We start from the raw sequence: 12,543 nt of genomic DNA on the forward strand, positions 1-12,543 counted from the left end.
TGTGTGTGTGTGTGTGTGTGTGTGTGTGTGTGTGCGTGCGGGTGAGTGACTGGTTAAGAATTGTGCTGTGTAATCTGATTGTGTGAGTGTGAGTGACAAGATAAGAATTAAGCTGTGATCTGAGTGTGTGTGAGGGTGAGCGACAGGTTAAGAATTTAGCTATGTGATCTAATGAGTGTGTGTGTATGTGTCTGAGGGTGAGTGACAAGTTAAGAATCAAACTGAATGTGTGTGGGTGTGTGACAATTGAGAATTGAGGTGAGTGTGATCTAATGTGTGTGTGTTAGGGTGAGTGACAGGTTGAGAATTAAGCTGAGTGAGACTAAACCCAAAACCACATAGTTACAAAGCAAGCTTCTTAATGTCATAGTCATGCCTGCACCTATGACAACTATTGATGCCGCAATAGGAAAAAGAACTTTAACCCTTTTGTTACCATGTTTCTGTTGAAATACACTGCCTTTGTTTCAATTAATTTTGGAAAACGATGAAGAATTTAGTAAAATAACTTTGTCATTGTTAACCTGGTGTTTGGAACATAAATAAACATGCAATTTTGAAAGGTTTTAATTTAGATCACTTTAAACATGAACTTTGTATCATAAAAGCAGAGGTGGTCTTGTGCGGGTTGGTATCAAAAGGGTTAATGTTATATAACACCTAGCTTCTGTTCATAAACCCTTCTTGTATACCATACTTGATGCCATAAAAGATGCACAGGCATGTTAAATGCACCTCAATTGCAGCTGCACATATTCAGGAATCAAAGTTTTTAGAGCATTAACCCTTTTGCATTCAGATTACTCTCTCAAAAGTAATGCTTATTTGTTTTGTATTAACCCTGCATAATCTTGTTGTTCTGAGGTTTTGCTGATGTGATTGTTTACTTTTACAATGATATTGTAGGGTAAGTGTAAGTAGTCAGATCTGGTCAGTTTAAACAAAATAGGTAGAATATCTGGGCCTAGTCTGTATCTAGTTGTCTTGTAGAAACTTTCAGGCTCAGGCATGGTTGTATGGCAAGAAGTTTACATCCCAACCACATGGTTCTGGGTTCAGTCCCACTGTGTGGCACCCTGGACATCGTCTTTTATAGCCTCAGGCTGACCAAAGACTTGCAAGTTGCTTTAGTAGACGGAAACTGAAAGAAGCCCACAGTATTGATATATATATCTATGTGTGTGTCCCTCATCACTGTTTGACAACTGTGGGGGTGTTTATGTCCCTGTGAAGGGTTTAAGCATGTAATACAGACCTAACTTTGCATATAAAACCTGGGTGATTTTTTTTGTTTTTTTTAAAAAAATTTTTGAGACATTTTAGAAACAAACTGCATGCTGTATACCATCAAATATGGTAAACATTTTCCACGTGGCTACACTTACTGAAGTCCAGCTGTGTTGTCAATTTCTATGTTTGTATTCTTTTATTGTCTCACCAGTTTCAATCATGTTTAGACACCATCTTGAGGGATTTTACTTGATCATACTGACCCCTAGTACTAATTTCTCTCTGGTATTTATTTTACCAGTTTCTGCTTATTGGAGAGCTAAGTTACACACACACACACACACGTTTATATGATAAGTTTGTTTCAGTTTCTGTCTTCCAAATCCACTCATGTGGCTTTGGTCAGCCCGGGGCTGTAATAGAAGACACCTGCTCAAGGAGACTGAAGTAGGACTGAGTTAGAAACTGCCTGGGTGAGAAGAAAACGTTTTAGTCATGCAGCCATGCATGTTTCTTTATTTATGAATGTTTGTTGTCTTGTGAAAGAATTCATTTGTTACATCATCATCATCACCACCATTATCACTATCACCACCACCACCACCACCACCACCACCCTCATCATCTTCATCATCATCAGCAACAAGACCATCATTTACCATCTATGTTTCATGCTGGCATGGGTTGGATGGAATGGCATGGCTAGGTGAATGTAAATATTAGTTTTAATGGCTAAAGATTTTTATGGTAAAAGTATTGAAATAAAAATGGTAAAAGTGTAAATTTTTGTTTTTTCCTCTTTTATTTTTAACTGCATTGTAGCTTCCTTAAGTACTATTTTAATTAGTTTTATATTTTCTCTTTTGTCATTACAGGTTCTGTTTCGATTGAATTGTTTTGTGTTCACTTTGTGTTTTGTGATGGACAGAGCCTACCAATTTTATTACTTTGTACCACTTGTGTCTTTCTGGTACATAGTTGTCTACATTACTATGGCAGCCTGGCCCCATGTCTCCAAATTGACCGTAGAATGTACGTATGATTGTCACCTTTTCAATGGTCAAAATTTATTCTGATTTATTTTAGTGCTTAGTCTCAGATTAACCTTGGTCAATCAGACTTATAACCAACTCAACAACATTCTTGTCATTTTATACATATTTTATCTCAGACTACGTTATCTAATATATTCAACCTCCTTTTTTCTTTTATAGGTAGGGCCTAATATGAGAGAGATTTTTTTTGTTATTTCTTAGCAGGTTGAATGACCATATTTTTTGCCTTTCAACTATGCTTCAAATGAATTCCAAGGTATTTCTGAAGTAGAATTGTTTCTACTTGACAAAACAAATCATGTATATCTTTGCCAAAACTTAATTTAAATTTTGAATAATATATTAAATAGTCAAAGACAAATTAAATGTATTCGGAGAAAACTAATAACAGTTAACTTGTTTTGAGATCATGCCCTATTAACATGGAGAGGGTCTATGAGTTTCTACATAAGTCTTACTGGACCTTTGTTAACTTTCCTTAGGTCAGTGATAGACTGTTTTGAACACAAGTGTCAGTCATCAAATATATGTATGTATGTATGTACATTCATTCGTTTATTTATGTATTTATTTAACAGCTGTACACGTAACCTGCTTCTGTGTTTTCCCCAGTATCTCTAATTAACGATTCTTCCATCTCTTTATTGTAGCTAACTTCCATTATCTCTACATGGTCTCCAAGTTTATTCTCTTGGCAGTATTTATCACCTTATTTTACCTTTCAGAAGTAAGTTAACATTTTATCGATATATTTTGCTTTACTAAAAACACATCTGGTCAGGATTGATGTTATTTTGTATCACTAATTACCACTTGTTTATTTATTTTACATTGTCACTAATTAGTGAACAACAGTGTAATTAGTTGATGGCTCACTGGTTCACTGTTCACTGCATTCTGATGATGGGAATGACTAGGCTGTTTCTGTGACAACTCAATGTAGAACAGTTATTGCAAGCAACATTGTTTGAAGAGCAGCAGTTTTGTTTTTCTCTCACCAATATCAACATTGTTCAATGATATAACATAGTTGAATGGTGATGTGCAGAGGGACTGAACCTAGAATGATGTAGCTGTGAAGTAAACTTCTTAATAACACTTCTATACCTGCATCCACTTGAACTGCCTCTGTTGAAACAAAGGGTTTCTTTCCTTGTGTGGTGGACAGACTGTGTGAAGTATTTGTAAGTTGTGTGCTGTAGTATATAGTGAGACATAGTATTTGAAAGTGGAATATCTGCAGAGTTTGGAGAGTAACTATGATGTTTTAGATCGGTAATGTTAAATCCTGTGTGGAAGGTGGTGTATGTATGAGCTTAGGAAGTGTTTATGCGCTTGTGTCATCAATCAGTTATGCTGGTATGGGCATGGGATTTAAATGGATTGTGTGTGCCATGTGTGAATGGGCTGTGTTTTGTATGGAAGAAGATGGATGAGAATGAGGAGTGAACTGAGATCTCAGGACACTGGGCTTCACAGAAGAGATCATGAGGGACTAAAATTAGATTAGATTACTTGTGATGTGTGTACAACCACGAGGTGTGTGTGTGTGTGTGAGAGACAATGTACATGTGTAAATGTGTATGTATATATGTGTATGTGTTCCCATCCATTCTACATATATCTATGTATGTGTTTCAGTGTATGAGTTCATGTATCGATTTGTCTGTAAAGTGGTTTATCCTATCATTTATCTATCAATTATTATTATTACTCTATTATAATACAACAAATACCAATGGTTTATAATAATATTCTCCTACCTAATTGTCTGTAACTAGTTAGTAACACAGACATTTTGCTTATAGAGTTGTTTTCCTTTTTTTTTTTGCAGGTCTTCTTTGAAAAAGTCTTTCTGTCCCGACCTTTTAAAGCTTTATTTGTGACTTCTGATGACTCTATACGAGAATGGAGGTTTCGTTGGCAGCTGGACAGATACGTAAGTATTTAATATCATCCTTTCACCCAATTTCAAATCTATAGACAACCCTCAATATTTTCCCTCCTGTTCCATTCAGCCATTGTCAATTCATTACTGGATGTAACCTCATAATGCCGTTCTTGGTTTATCTATGTTGGCTGAACTCCTACTTGTCCACACAGGCCAGTTGTAGTTAGGAGATATATTATCATCATCATCATCATTTAATGTCCATATTCCATGCTGGCTTGGGTTGGATAGTTTGACAGGATCTGATGGGGCTCAAGGACTGCATCATGTTACAGCATCTGCTTTGGCATGGTTTACGTGGTTGGCTGTCCTTTGTAACACCACCTGCATCAGAGTGTGTACAGGGTAATTTTTTTTTCATGCCATCAACTCTTGTGATGCTATTATGCAATTTGCAAGGCTACAGGCTCCAAGTGATAGCCTTATGCTTGGAGATATGTTGCCAAAGAATGATGATGGGGTGAAGTAGGAGTGTTTAGCAGCTGAATAGTAATGATGAAACAGAAGATAAGAGAAGGAAAAGAGAGGAATGATGTTGTGAAGGTTTTTTAAGATATTAGAATTGTTTGAAGGAGATTTGACTCCTATTTCTAGTCAGGTCAAACAACTGTTGCTCATTTCATTGTTGTAGTTGTTGTTTGAAGTTTTGATGCATTGTTTGTTTCAAAACAGAGTTCACTGTTATAATGCTAATATATTAATCATCTTGAAATATAATAAATGACCTATGAAGAGTTGTAGATAGGTTTACGGTTAAACATTAGACATTAAAATTGGTAGGATAGTAACTATATTGACAAGAATTGGGTTGAGAAGTGGTGACGGTTACTGTGTTGTGAGATGGAGGTCATATATGTTATTCTTGTGAGATAGAAGAGAAGTTGTATATGTATTGTTGCAGTGTGAGATGGAGGTTATATATATCATTGCACTTTAGTAAAAGAAATTGTGTTGTGAGATGAAGTAGATGTTCAGATTTTGACTAGTGGTCTGACCATGTTGCTTAAGTTTTCTTCTTGAAAAACATATGACAACACTTCAATTTATATTTCCAGTATATTTAACTATATTCTCTGACAACAAAAAACAATAAAGAAAATATGAAGAAAGTGGCAATGATTTTGGTGACATTAATGTTATGTTGATATTGTATTTTTTTTTTATCCTTTCAGAGTACCTTATATGGCATGTTATTTGCTTTTGGTTACCAGTTACTAATCAAGTACCGAATAATAGATGACACAACACGAGATACTCTTTTTTCAAAAGGAGCATCCTGGCTTTTGTGCATATTTTCTATACTTGGTATTACTGTAAGTATATATTTTGTTATTGGTTTTTAATTTTCTTTAACTAGTTTCAGTCATTGCTGGGGGGGGGGGCATTTCCTAGTTTATCTTGCTTTTAAGATCAAATATTACTATGACAATGTTTGATCTCCATCCTTCGAAGGATGAGGAAATATGTATTTAGAATTTACTTGAATCTTCTTCCTTTTCAACATTTCGTTTTGTTCTTAAGAAAGAAGTTTATTGTATCAAGGCTTGTTTTCGTTTCTCCTATTCTCTTCTCATGTTGCAAGTTACTTGGTGACTTCATTAGTGCTAATAATACAAAAAAAAAAAGCACCCAGTACATACTATAAAGTGGTTGGTGTTATGAAGGGCATCCAGTTGTAGACACCATATCCTAGCTAACTTTGGAGCTTGACACAGCCTTGTGTCTCACCAGATCCTGTCAAACCATCCAACCCAAGCCAGCATAGAAAATGGATGTTAAATGATGATGATGATGATACCTTTACTAATTTATGGTTAAGTGGCTCATATTAAGAAACATGCAGATGTGTTGTTTGTCTCTATTGAGACTTCTGTTGTAGTTACTACAATTGCTGATGCTCTTCTGACTAACCAGCAGTAAACCCCCTCCACTGAAGTCTACTTTACTTTCCTTCTGTCACCCTTACTGTATCTCAATTCTCATATCCTATACGAAGCACTTCAGCCAATCTTTCCTCCCTCATTTTATCTACATACATTGACTGGACATCAACATCAAACTCACCAATCTGGAACCAACAATATGACAATACCTTAAATAACAACTACAACTATGAAATGATACACATTTGTTTGACCATCCTAAAAACTCTCTCTCTCTCTCTCTCATTATTATTATTATTTCTGCTCCACAGGGCTATACAGTATTTGCCTGTGTGTGTCGTACAAAACCACACTGTAATGATGTTCATTCCTACTTAACATTTTTACCTGTAAGTATTTCACTTTTTTACAAACAAAAATTTATTTCCCCTTTTGCTGTTTTTTTTAACTAAATGTTTCGGATTGGTGCATAATATTTCTCTTCATGGTCAAGTAATTAAGAAGTTTGTTTAACAACCTTGTAATTCTGGGTTCAGTCTTACTCCATGACTAACACTTAGCTTTTGGGGGTCCACTCTATTAGCAACATTTGTTCATGAAAGATATGATTTTCCCCTCCCAACAGCATAGGAAGCCTTGGCCATGGCGTCTTTCCCACTATCATTCTTTCTCAAACTGAGCTATAATTTTCTTTTAAGTGCATCAGCAATTTTCAAGTGCATGGGCATCTTGTATTGACAAGATATTTGACTAATAGTCTGCCAGGTGCCACTCTGGGACAAATGCTAGTGATTTTCAGCTGGGAGGATTTGAGCAAGCAGAAATGAAGTGCTTTGCCCAAGGATATGTTGCACCTCCTGGTTTACAACCATAGGATTGTGAGTTCGACTGGCTAACTACTAGGCTGTTGCTCCTTATAAGTAGTAGCATACTAAAATTGAAACAAATTACTGAGTGACTGTTATGTGAGAGTGATATATGAGAAAGTCAGACATCCCCAATTAATGTGCTGTGACACTTGCCTGCTATAAACAGTCCCTAGATGTGCCACATATTTATAAAGATAGTTGGAAAATGTCAGGATATGTAGGAAGCTTTTGTGTTTTGGATGCACTGCAATCAGTGCAAGTGTATTCTTTTACAGCAAAGTGCAATCTGTCCTCTGAACTCTGTTTTAAAATGCTTTTAATGTACAAGGGGTGCTGAAAAGTTCCTAGCTTTGGGTAAAAGAAAGTACAGGAGAATCAGTTAATTATGATTTTACATGACATATTCCCCTCTCAGATTTACACACTTATTGCAGTGGTTCTTCAGTGTTTCTAAGCCCTGTAAAAGAACTCAGAAGGTTGGGCCTCCAACCAGGCCTTTCGTAATACTCTTAAAGGCAGGAATTTTTCAGCACCCCCCTCGCATGTGTGTGTATAGATATATATATATATATATATATATATATATTACAAAACAAGACATAAAAATCTACCATAACACTTTCAGGGCCTTGTTCAGTGCACTGTAGATAGAAAGAAACAAAAAGGTTTAACATCACTGTTCTAAGCATGACAAAATATCCTTGATATTTGATAAAATTAAAATTATCTCTGCAAATCAATTTTCTCTAGAAGAAAATAAATTGATAACTATTATAGTCAAAGGAAACTCATAAAGATTTTTGTTGATACCAAAAAGACAAAAAACTCGGCAAAGGAAAATTATAAATAGCATAAATTTTCCTGGCCAGAGGAAAGGTGAATTCTGATGTTTAAGGTAGGATTTTTCTTTGAAGAAACGAGAAGTGTTTAATGGCTGTAAAGGAAATTGTAAGATTGTTAGAGACAAATATCTGGAGGGTGTATTATTAGGTATGAAGTAGGTGACAGAAGGTCATGGACCAGAGTAATAAAGAAGAACAGTTTTGGAGTTTGGTGCTCAAGGATCTTCACTTTTTTCTTTTCCTTGCTTTTTTTCTTCTCTTTTTTTTCTAAAGTTAATGTTCCAAAAAGGATCTTTTGTTTTACCTTAGAACTTTAAAACTTTTACATATACACCCCACCAAAAAAATATATGTACATGGAAATATGTATCCAACCATAAAGACTGTACCAAACAGATGTTGGAGCATGGCATGATGCAGCCCTTGGGCTAACAGATCCTATCAAATCATTCATCTTATGCCAGCATGGAACATGTATGTGAAATGATGATTATGATGCTGATGATGATAAAATAAAAATTAAAGATTGGAATTTGTGATATTATTTTTATTTCATAGTTGTCAATTGTTTCAACAATCCCATGGTAACTAATCTTGTGTTTTGTTTATAAACATGCCTGTTGTTAATAACTGAGTCATATATTACTATGTAATGTATTTACATAGTCATCCATAGAATTGTCCTGTCAAATAAATACGGAGATTATCTTACCCAAACTGACCTACTACTACTACTACTACTACTACTACTGCTGCTGCTGCTGCTGCTACTACTACTACTAGGAGTTATTAGGATTGTGTAGAATATTATTTTTAGTTGATTCCAACTGTGTACCAGCAGCCAATAAGCATTATTTTTTTTAAAATTCCAACTGTGTATTCCCAACCAATAAGTATTGGTTTCTATGTACCTCACCATTACCTGTCACCATTGTGTTGTTGAGCCAATAAGGATGCCTTCCTATGGTCACTTGACCTAGCAGAAATAACAAGCAAATCTTGCTCAAATCACACCAGACCATGTTAGAAAGGACATATTGGTATGAACATCACAACTTTGCCCCCCCCCCCCCAAAGCTTTTAAGCTTCATGTTGACCAGGAGGATCAAGTTAGGGCGGTAGGTGAAGAGGAGACCAGTTTTCCAAGTCATGGCAACTGTGTGAACGAAGTTCTATGCTCTATCAAATATGACTAATTAATTAGTTTGCTGTATTTGATTTTATTCCTAACATTCTTAACTGATTACTGAGATATATATATATATGTATATATATTTGTTTTTTTTTTCCAGATTATTTCTTATATCATACTAAGGAATGTCCCAGGCTGGCTTCGGACAAAATACAGTACATTTTTTGCTTGGTTTGGGAAAATATCACTAGAGGTCAGTAATAGTTAATTAGTCTTTTTTTTATTCTTATTCATAAAATGTGCATCACATATGAACCCTTGGAGAATGAGAGAGCCTCTGTGGTTTACTAGAAACAGTAGTGAAATCACCTTCAAATCACACTCTACCATCATAAAAAATGTATCCCAGTGGGGCATACAGGATAATGTAGTCCAAGATATAGTAGATTTGAAAATAAATCAGGACTGCCACAGTTGGAATGTCTTTGATTATAGGTCTGCTCAGTCAAGACTGACTTTGGATCTAAACAACAACAACTATGGAGAAGGAATGAATCTTGTTGTTTGGAAAAGGAGTTAAAGGTGATGTGTGAAAAATGTTCCTTTGTTGCGTGTAGAAAGTGCTTGGGCCAAGAGAAATGAAGATACATGCACAGGCATGGTTGTGTGGTTAAGCAGCTTGCTTTGTAACCATGTGGCTTTCAGTTCAATCTCACTGTGCAACACCTTAAGCAAGTGTTTTCTATTTTAGCCTTAGTCTTACCAATGCCTTGTGAGTGAATTTGTCAAACAGAAACTGCATGGAAGCCTGTCATAATTTATATTTATGTCTGTGTTTGACGCTAACTGTCTGACAACCTGTGTTGGTTTGTTTATGTCTTTGTGACTTCACAGTTTGGTAAAAGTGTCTGATTGAATAAATATCAGACTTCAAAAAATAAGTGCTGGGTTCAATTTGTTTGATGAAATCCTTCAATACAGGGCCCCAGCATTGTTGCAGTCCAGTGACTGAAACAAGTAAAAAATAAGGGAAAATATACTCTATCAAAAGAACAAGTTTCTCTCATTTGCTGTTCATCAACTGCTTGATATATCATTAATAATATTTCATTTTCTCTTTATCAAATTTTTCATTATCTAATTTTTTTATTTCTCTATTTTTGTTTCCTTATTTCCAGTTATTCATTGCTCAGTATCACATCTGGTTGGCATCGGATACTCATGGTATTTTGGTGCTAGTTCCTGGTTACCCAGTTCTCAATGTGGTTATCACTTCATACATTCTCGTCTGCATCTGCCATGAAATTCATTGTATTACCACAGGGCTGGTGAAGTATGCAGTGCCCAGTGACTGGAAATTGTTACTACGGAATATCGTTCTCTTTGTGGCCATTCTGCTACCAGTCTCAATTAAAGAAGGGGCTCTTGTGTTGTGATTCTATATGGTAAAGGAGCTTATATTGAGCACATCTGTGATGTTGATATTACCAACAGTTTCTCTATGGAGTACAAAACTACAGAGAGAGATGGAAAGAGAAGAAAACAAACCTGGGTGAAACTCTTGCACAGATACCTGTGTACTTGTGTGAGTGCATAACTCTAATTGTATGTCTGAGGACGTACTTGTTTTTTTGTAAATGTATGTGTATGCGTGTGTTGGTTGAGCATGAAAGCAGAAATATCTGCTGGCATTTGTATTGCTGGTCACATGAGGTGTGTTCCTCCTACCCAGTGACCAATTTCGGACAAACCCACAATCAATTCACTTTCCTCAGAGTCTAGGTTAATTGGCAGAAAGTCATCGAAACTTGGTCTATTTATTTGTGTACAGACTCTTTGTGAACATATTTGATATGAATTTGTGCAGAACTGAAGTTTGCTGAAGTACTGAGAGAGAAAGCAGGAGAGGAAGAAAGAAAAAGAAAAAAGAAAAGAAAGAGAAAAAAAAAACTGGCGTTTAAACTAGGAGTATCTGCTACTTCCAAACAGACTAATTCAGTTTGAATGACACTAACCAGGTTTCAGCTTTGTTATATTTCTATGTAAAATAGAAACTAGTCAAAGATTAATTTCAAAGTGGAAATCCATGATAATTGTTTTAAAAAAGATCAGACACCAAAAGAATGTTATTTATTTAAAATTTCTTTGCTTTTTTTCTTTCTTTGTCTGCATAATGCTCAGTTTTCATCAAAAGAACCTGCTATAAAAGAAAAAATAGAAATATCAGAAAAAAAAAAAAATGCAAATCTTTCCTGTAAAACCCATCATCCAGAACACCAGTCTGTGAACAAAAATCAAATTTTATGGTGTTGTTTGCAGCTAAACATTTATGGCAAGTTAAAGAAAGTTGATTTGAAGATTTAACGTGTTTTCATTTCTCAGCTTGGTACCAAACATTGCCGGCTGAGGAAAGATTCAGGATTACTGTATTATATTTCATATATTGAATAATGTTTGAGTTTTTTTTTTAATGAACTATGAGATATATGTATGTACACACACACTATAAAACATATTGAGTACTCTTTGTCTTTTCTTACAGAATGTGTGTGTGTGAATATATATATATATAAATATATATATATATAAAATGTGTATGTGTATATATATTTTCTTGTCTTTAAAATTTAGGTTTCTTTTTTAAGAGTCCCTGATATTTTCTATCCAAAATATATTTTGCCAAAATCAAATAAGCTCGTTTAGAATGTTGTTAAAATTTATCAAATTTCTCCATAAGTCTTAATTATTTGCTGATTTCTTGTAAAATTATTTCATCTAATCAAGAATGTAATATTTAAAAAAGTTATTGGATGGCAGAATTGGTAAAGTCCCAGACAAAAATAAGTTATGATATTTAGTTACATCTCTTTATATGTGCTAAGTTCAAATTCCCTCAGGGTCGACTTTGCCTTCCATTTTTCCATTGTCAATAATATAAGTACTAATGAAGTACTTGGAGTTGATGTTATTAACTATGCTAGACATAGTCAGCCTTCTTTGATTAGTGGGCTACATGGGACATGACACACCATCAGGTGGGCCACCTTACTAAAGCAAAAAATTCCAAGAAATTTTTTTGTTAGGCGTGTTATTTAGGAAGTCCTTTGCCCATGACTAGACTAAATCCTCCCACCATCACCACCACCATCACCAAATATGTGGCCTTGTGCCTCTGTAAGAGATTATTACTTAAAAGTAATTTGTTGAAGTTTCAAGTTAACTATTAGTTCAAGGAAATTTAGCATATTGTTAAAATGTTGGAAAAAAAAACATAAATAAGAATTATGGTCAACAGCTATAAATATCAGTCTTGAATGTACATTTGGCATTATTGAGAAATGGTGGTCTTCATGTCTTTTATAACATTTCTCCTGGAAAGATATCTCTTTTTACGTCTCACCTTTTTACATGTGAGATGTTAATAATTTATCTCCAGTAAAAATCTAACCCTTTATTTTTATTTAAAAAAAATAAAAGAAGTTTCTCTATCACATATTTCCTTTTTCTGGTTGTATAACTCTTATTTTCTCTTGAGTATGGTTGTGAACTATCATTCTCTGTCTCTCTCTGTTTCTATTACT

The 12,543-nt window shown here is 34.8% G+C and overlaps 1 protein-coding gene across 2 annotated transcripts in view; it reads left to right on the forward strand.

Moving 5' to 3' along the window:
- LOC106868097 (N-acetylneuraminate 9-O-acetyltransferase) overlaps positions 1–12,537 on the forward strand; it is a 62,880-nt gene extending 50,343 nt beyond the window's left edge. For both annotated transcript variants that reach the window (XM_014913213.2, XM_014913215.2), the window contains 7 exons: positions 2,106–2,262; positions 2,936–3,012; positions 4,120–4,224; positions 5,409–5,549; positions 6,431–6,508; positions 9,123–9,215; positions 10,141–12,537. In XM_014913213.2, the coding sequence (XP_014768699.1) occupies positions 2,106–2,262; positions 2,936–3,012; positions 4,120–4,224; positions 5,409–5,549; positions 6,431–6,508; positions 9,123–9,215; positions 10,141–10,398 (909 nt within the window). In that variant the 3' untranslated portion in view covers positions 10,399–12,537. The remainder of the gene's footprint in view (positions 1–2,105; positions 2,263–2,935; positions 3,013–4,119; positions 4,225–5,408; positions 5,550–6,430; positions 6,509–9,122; positions 9,216–10,140) is intronic.
- Positions 12,538–12,543: the final 6 nt, after the last annotated feature.

This window comes from Octopus bimaculoides, chromosome 21 (assembly GCF_001194135.2).
Source record: "Octopus bimaculoides isolate UCB-OBI-ISO-001 chromosome 21, ASM119413v2, whole genome shotgun sequence".
Classification (NCBI taxonomy): Eukaryota; Metazoa; Mollusca; class Cephalopoda; order Octopoda; family Octopodidae; genus Octopus; species Octopus bimaculoides.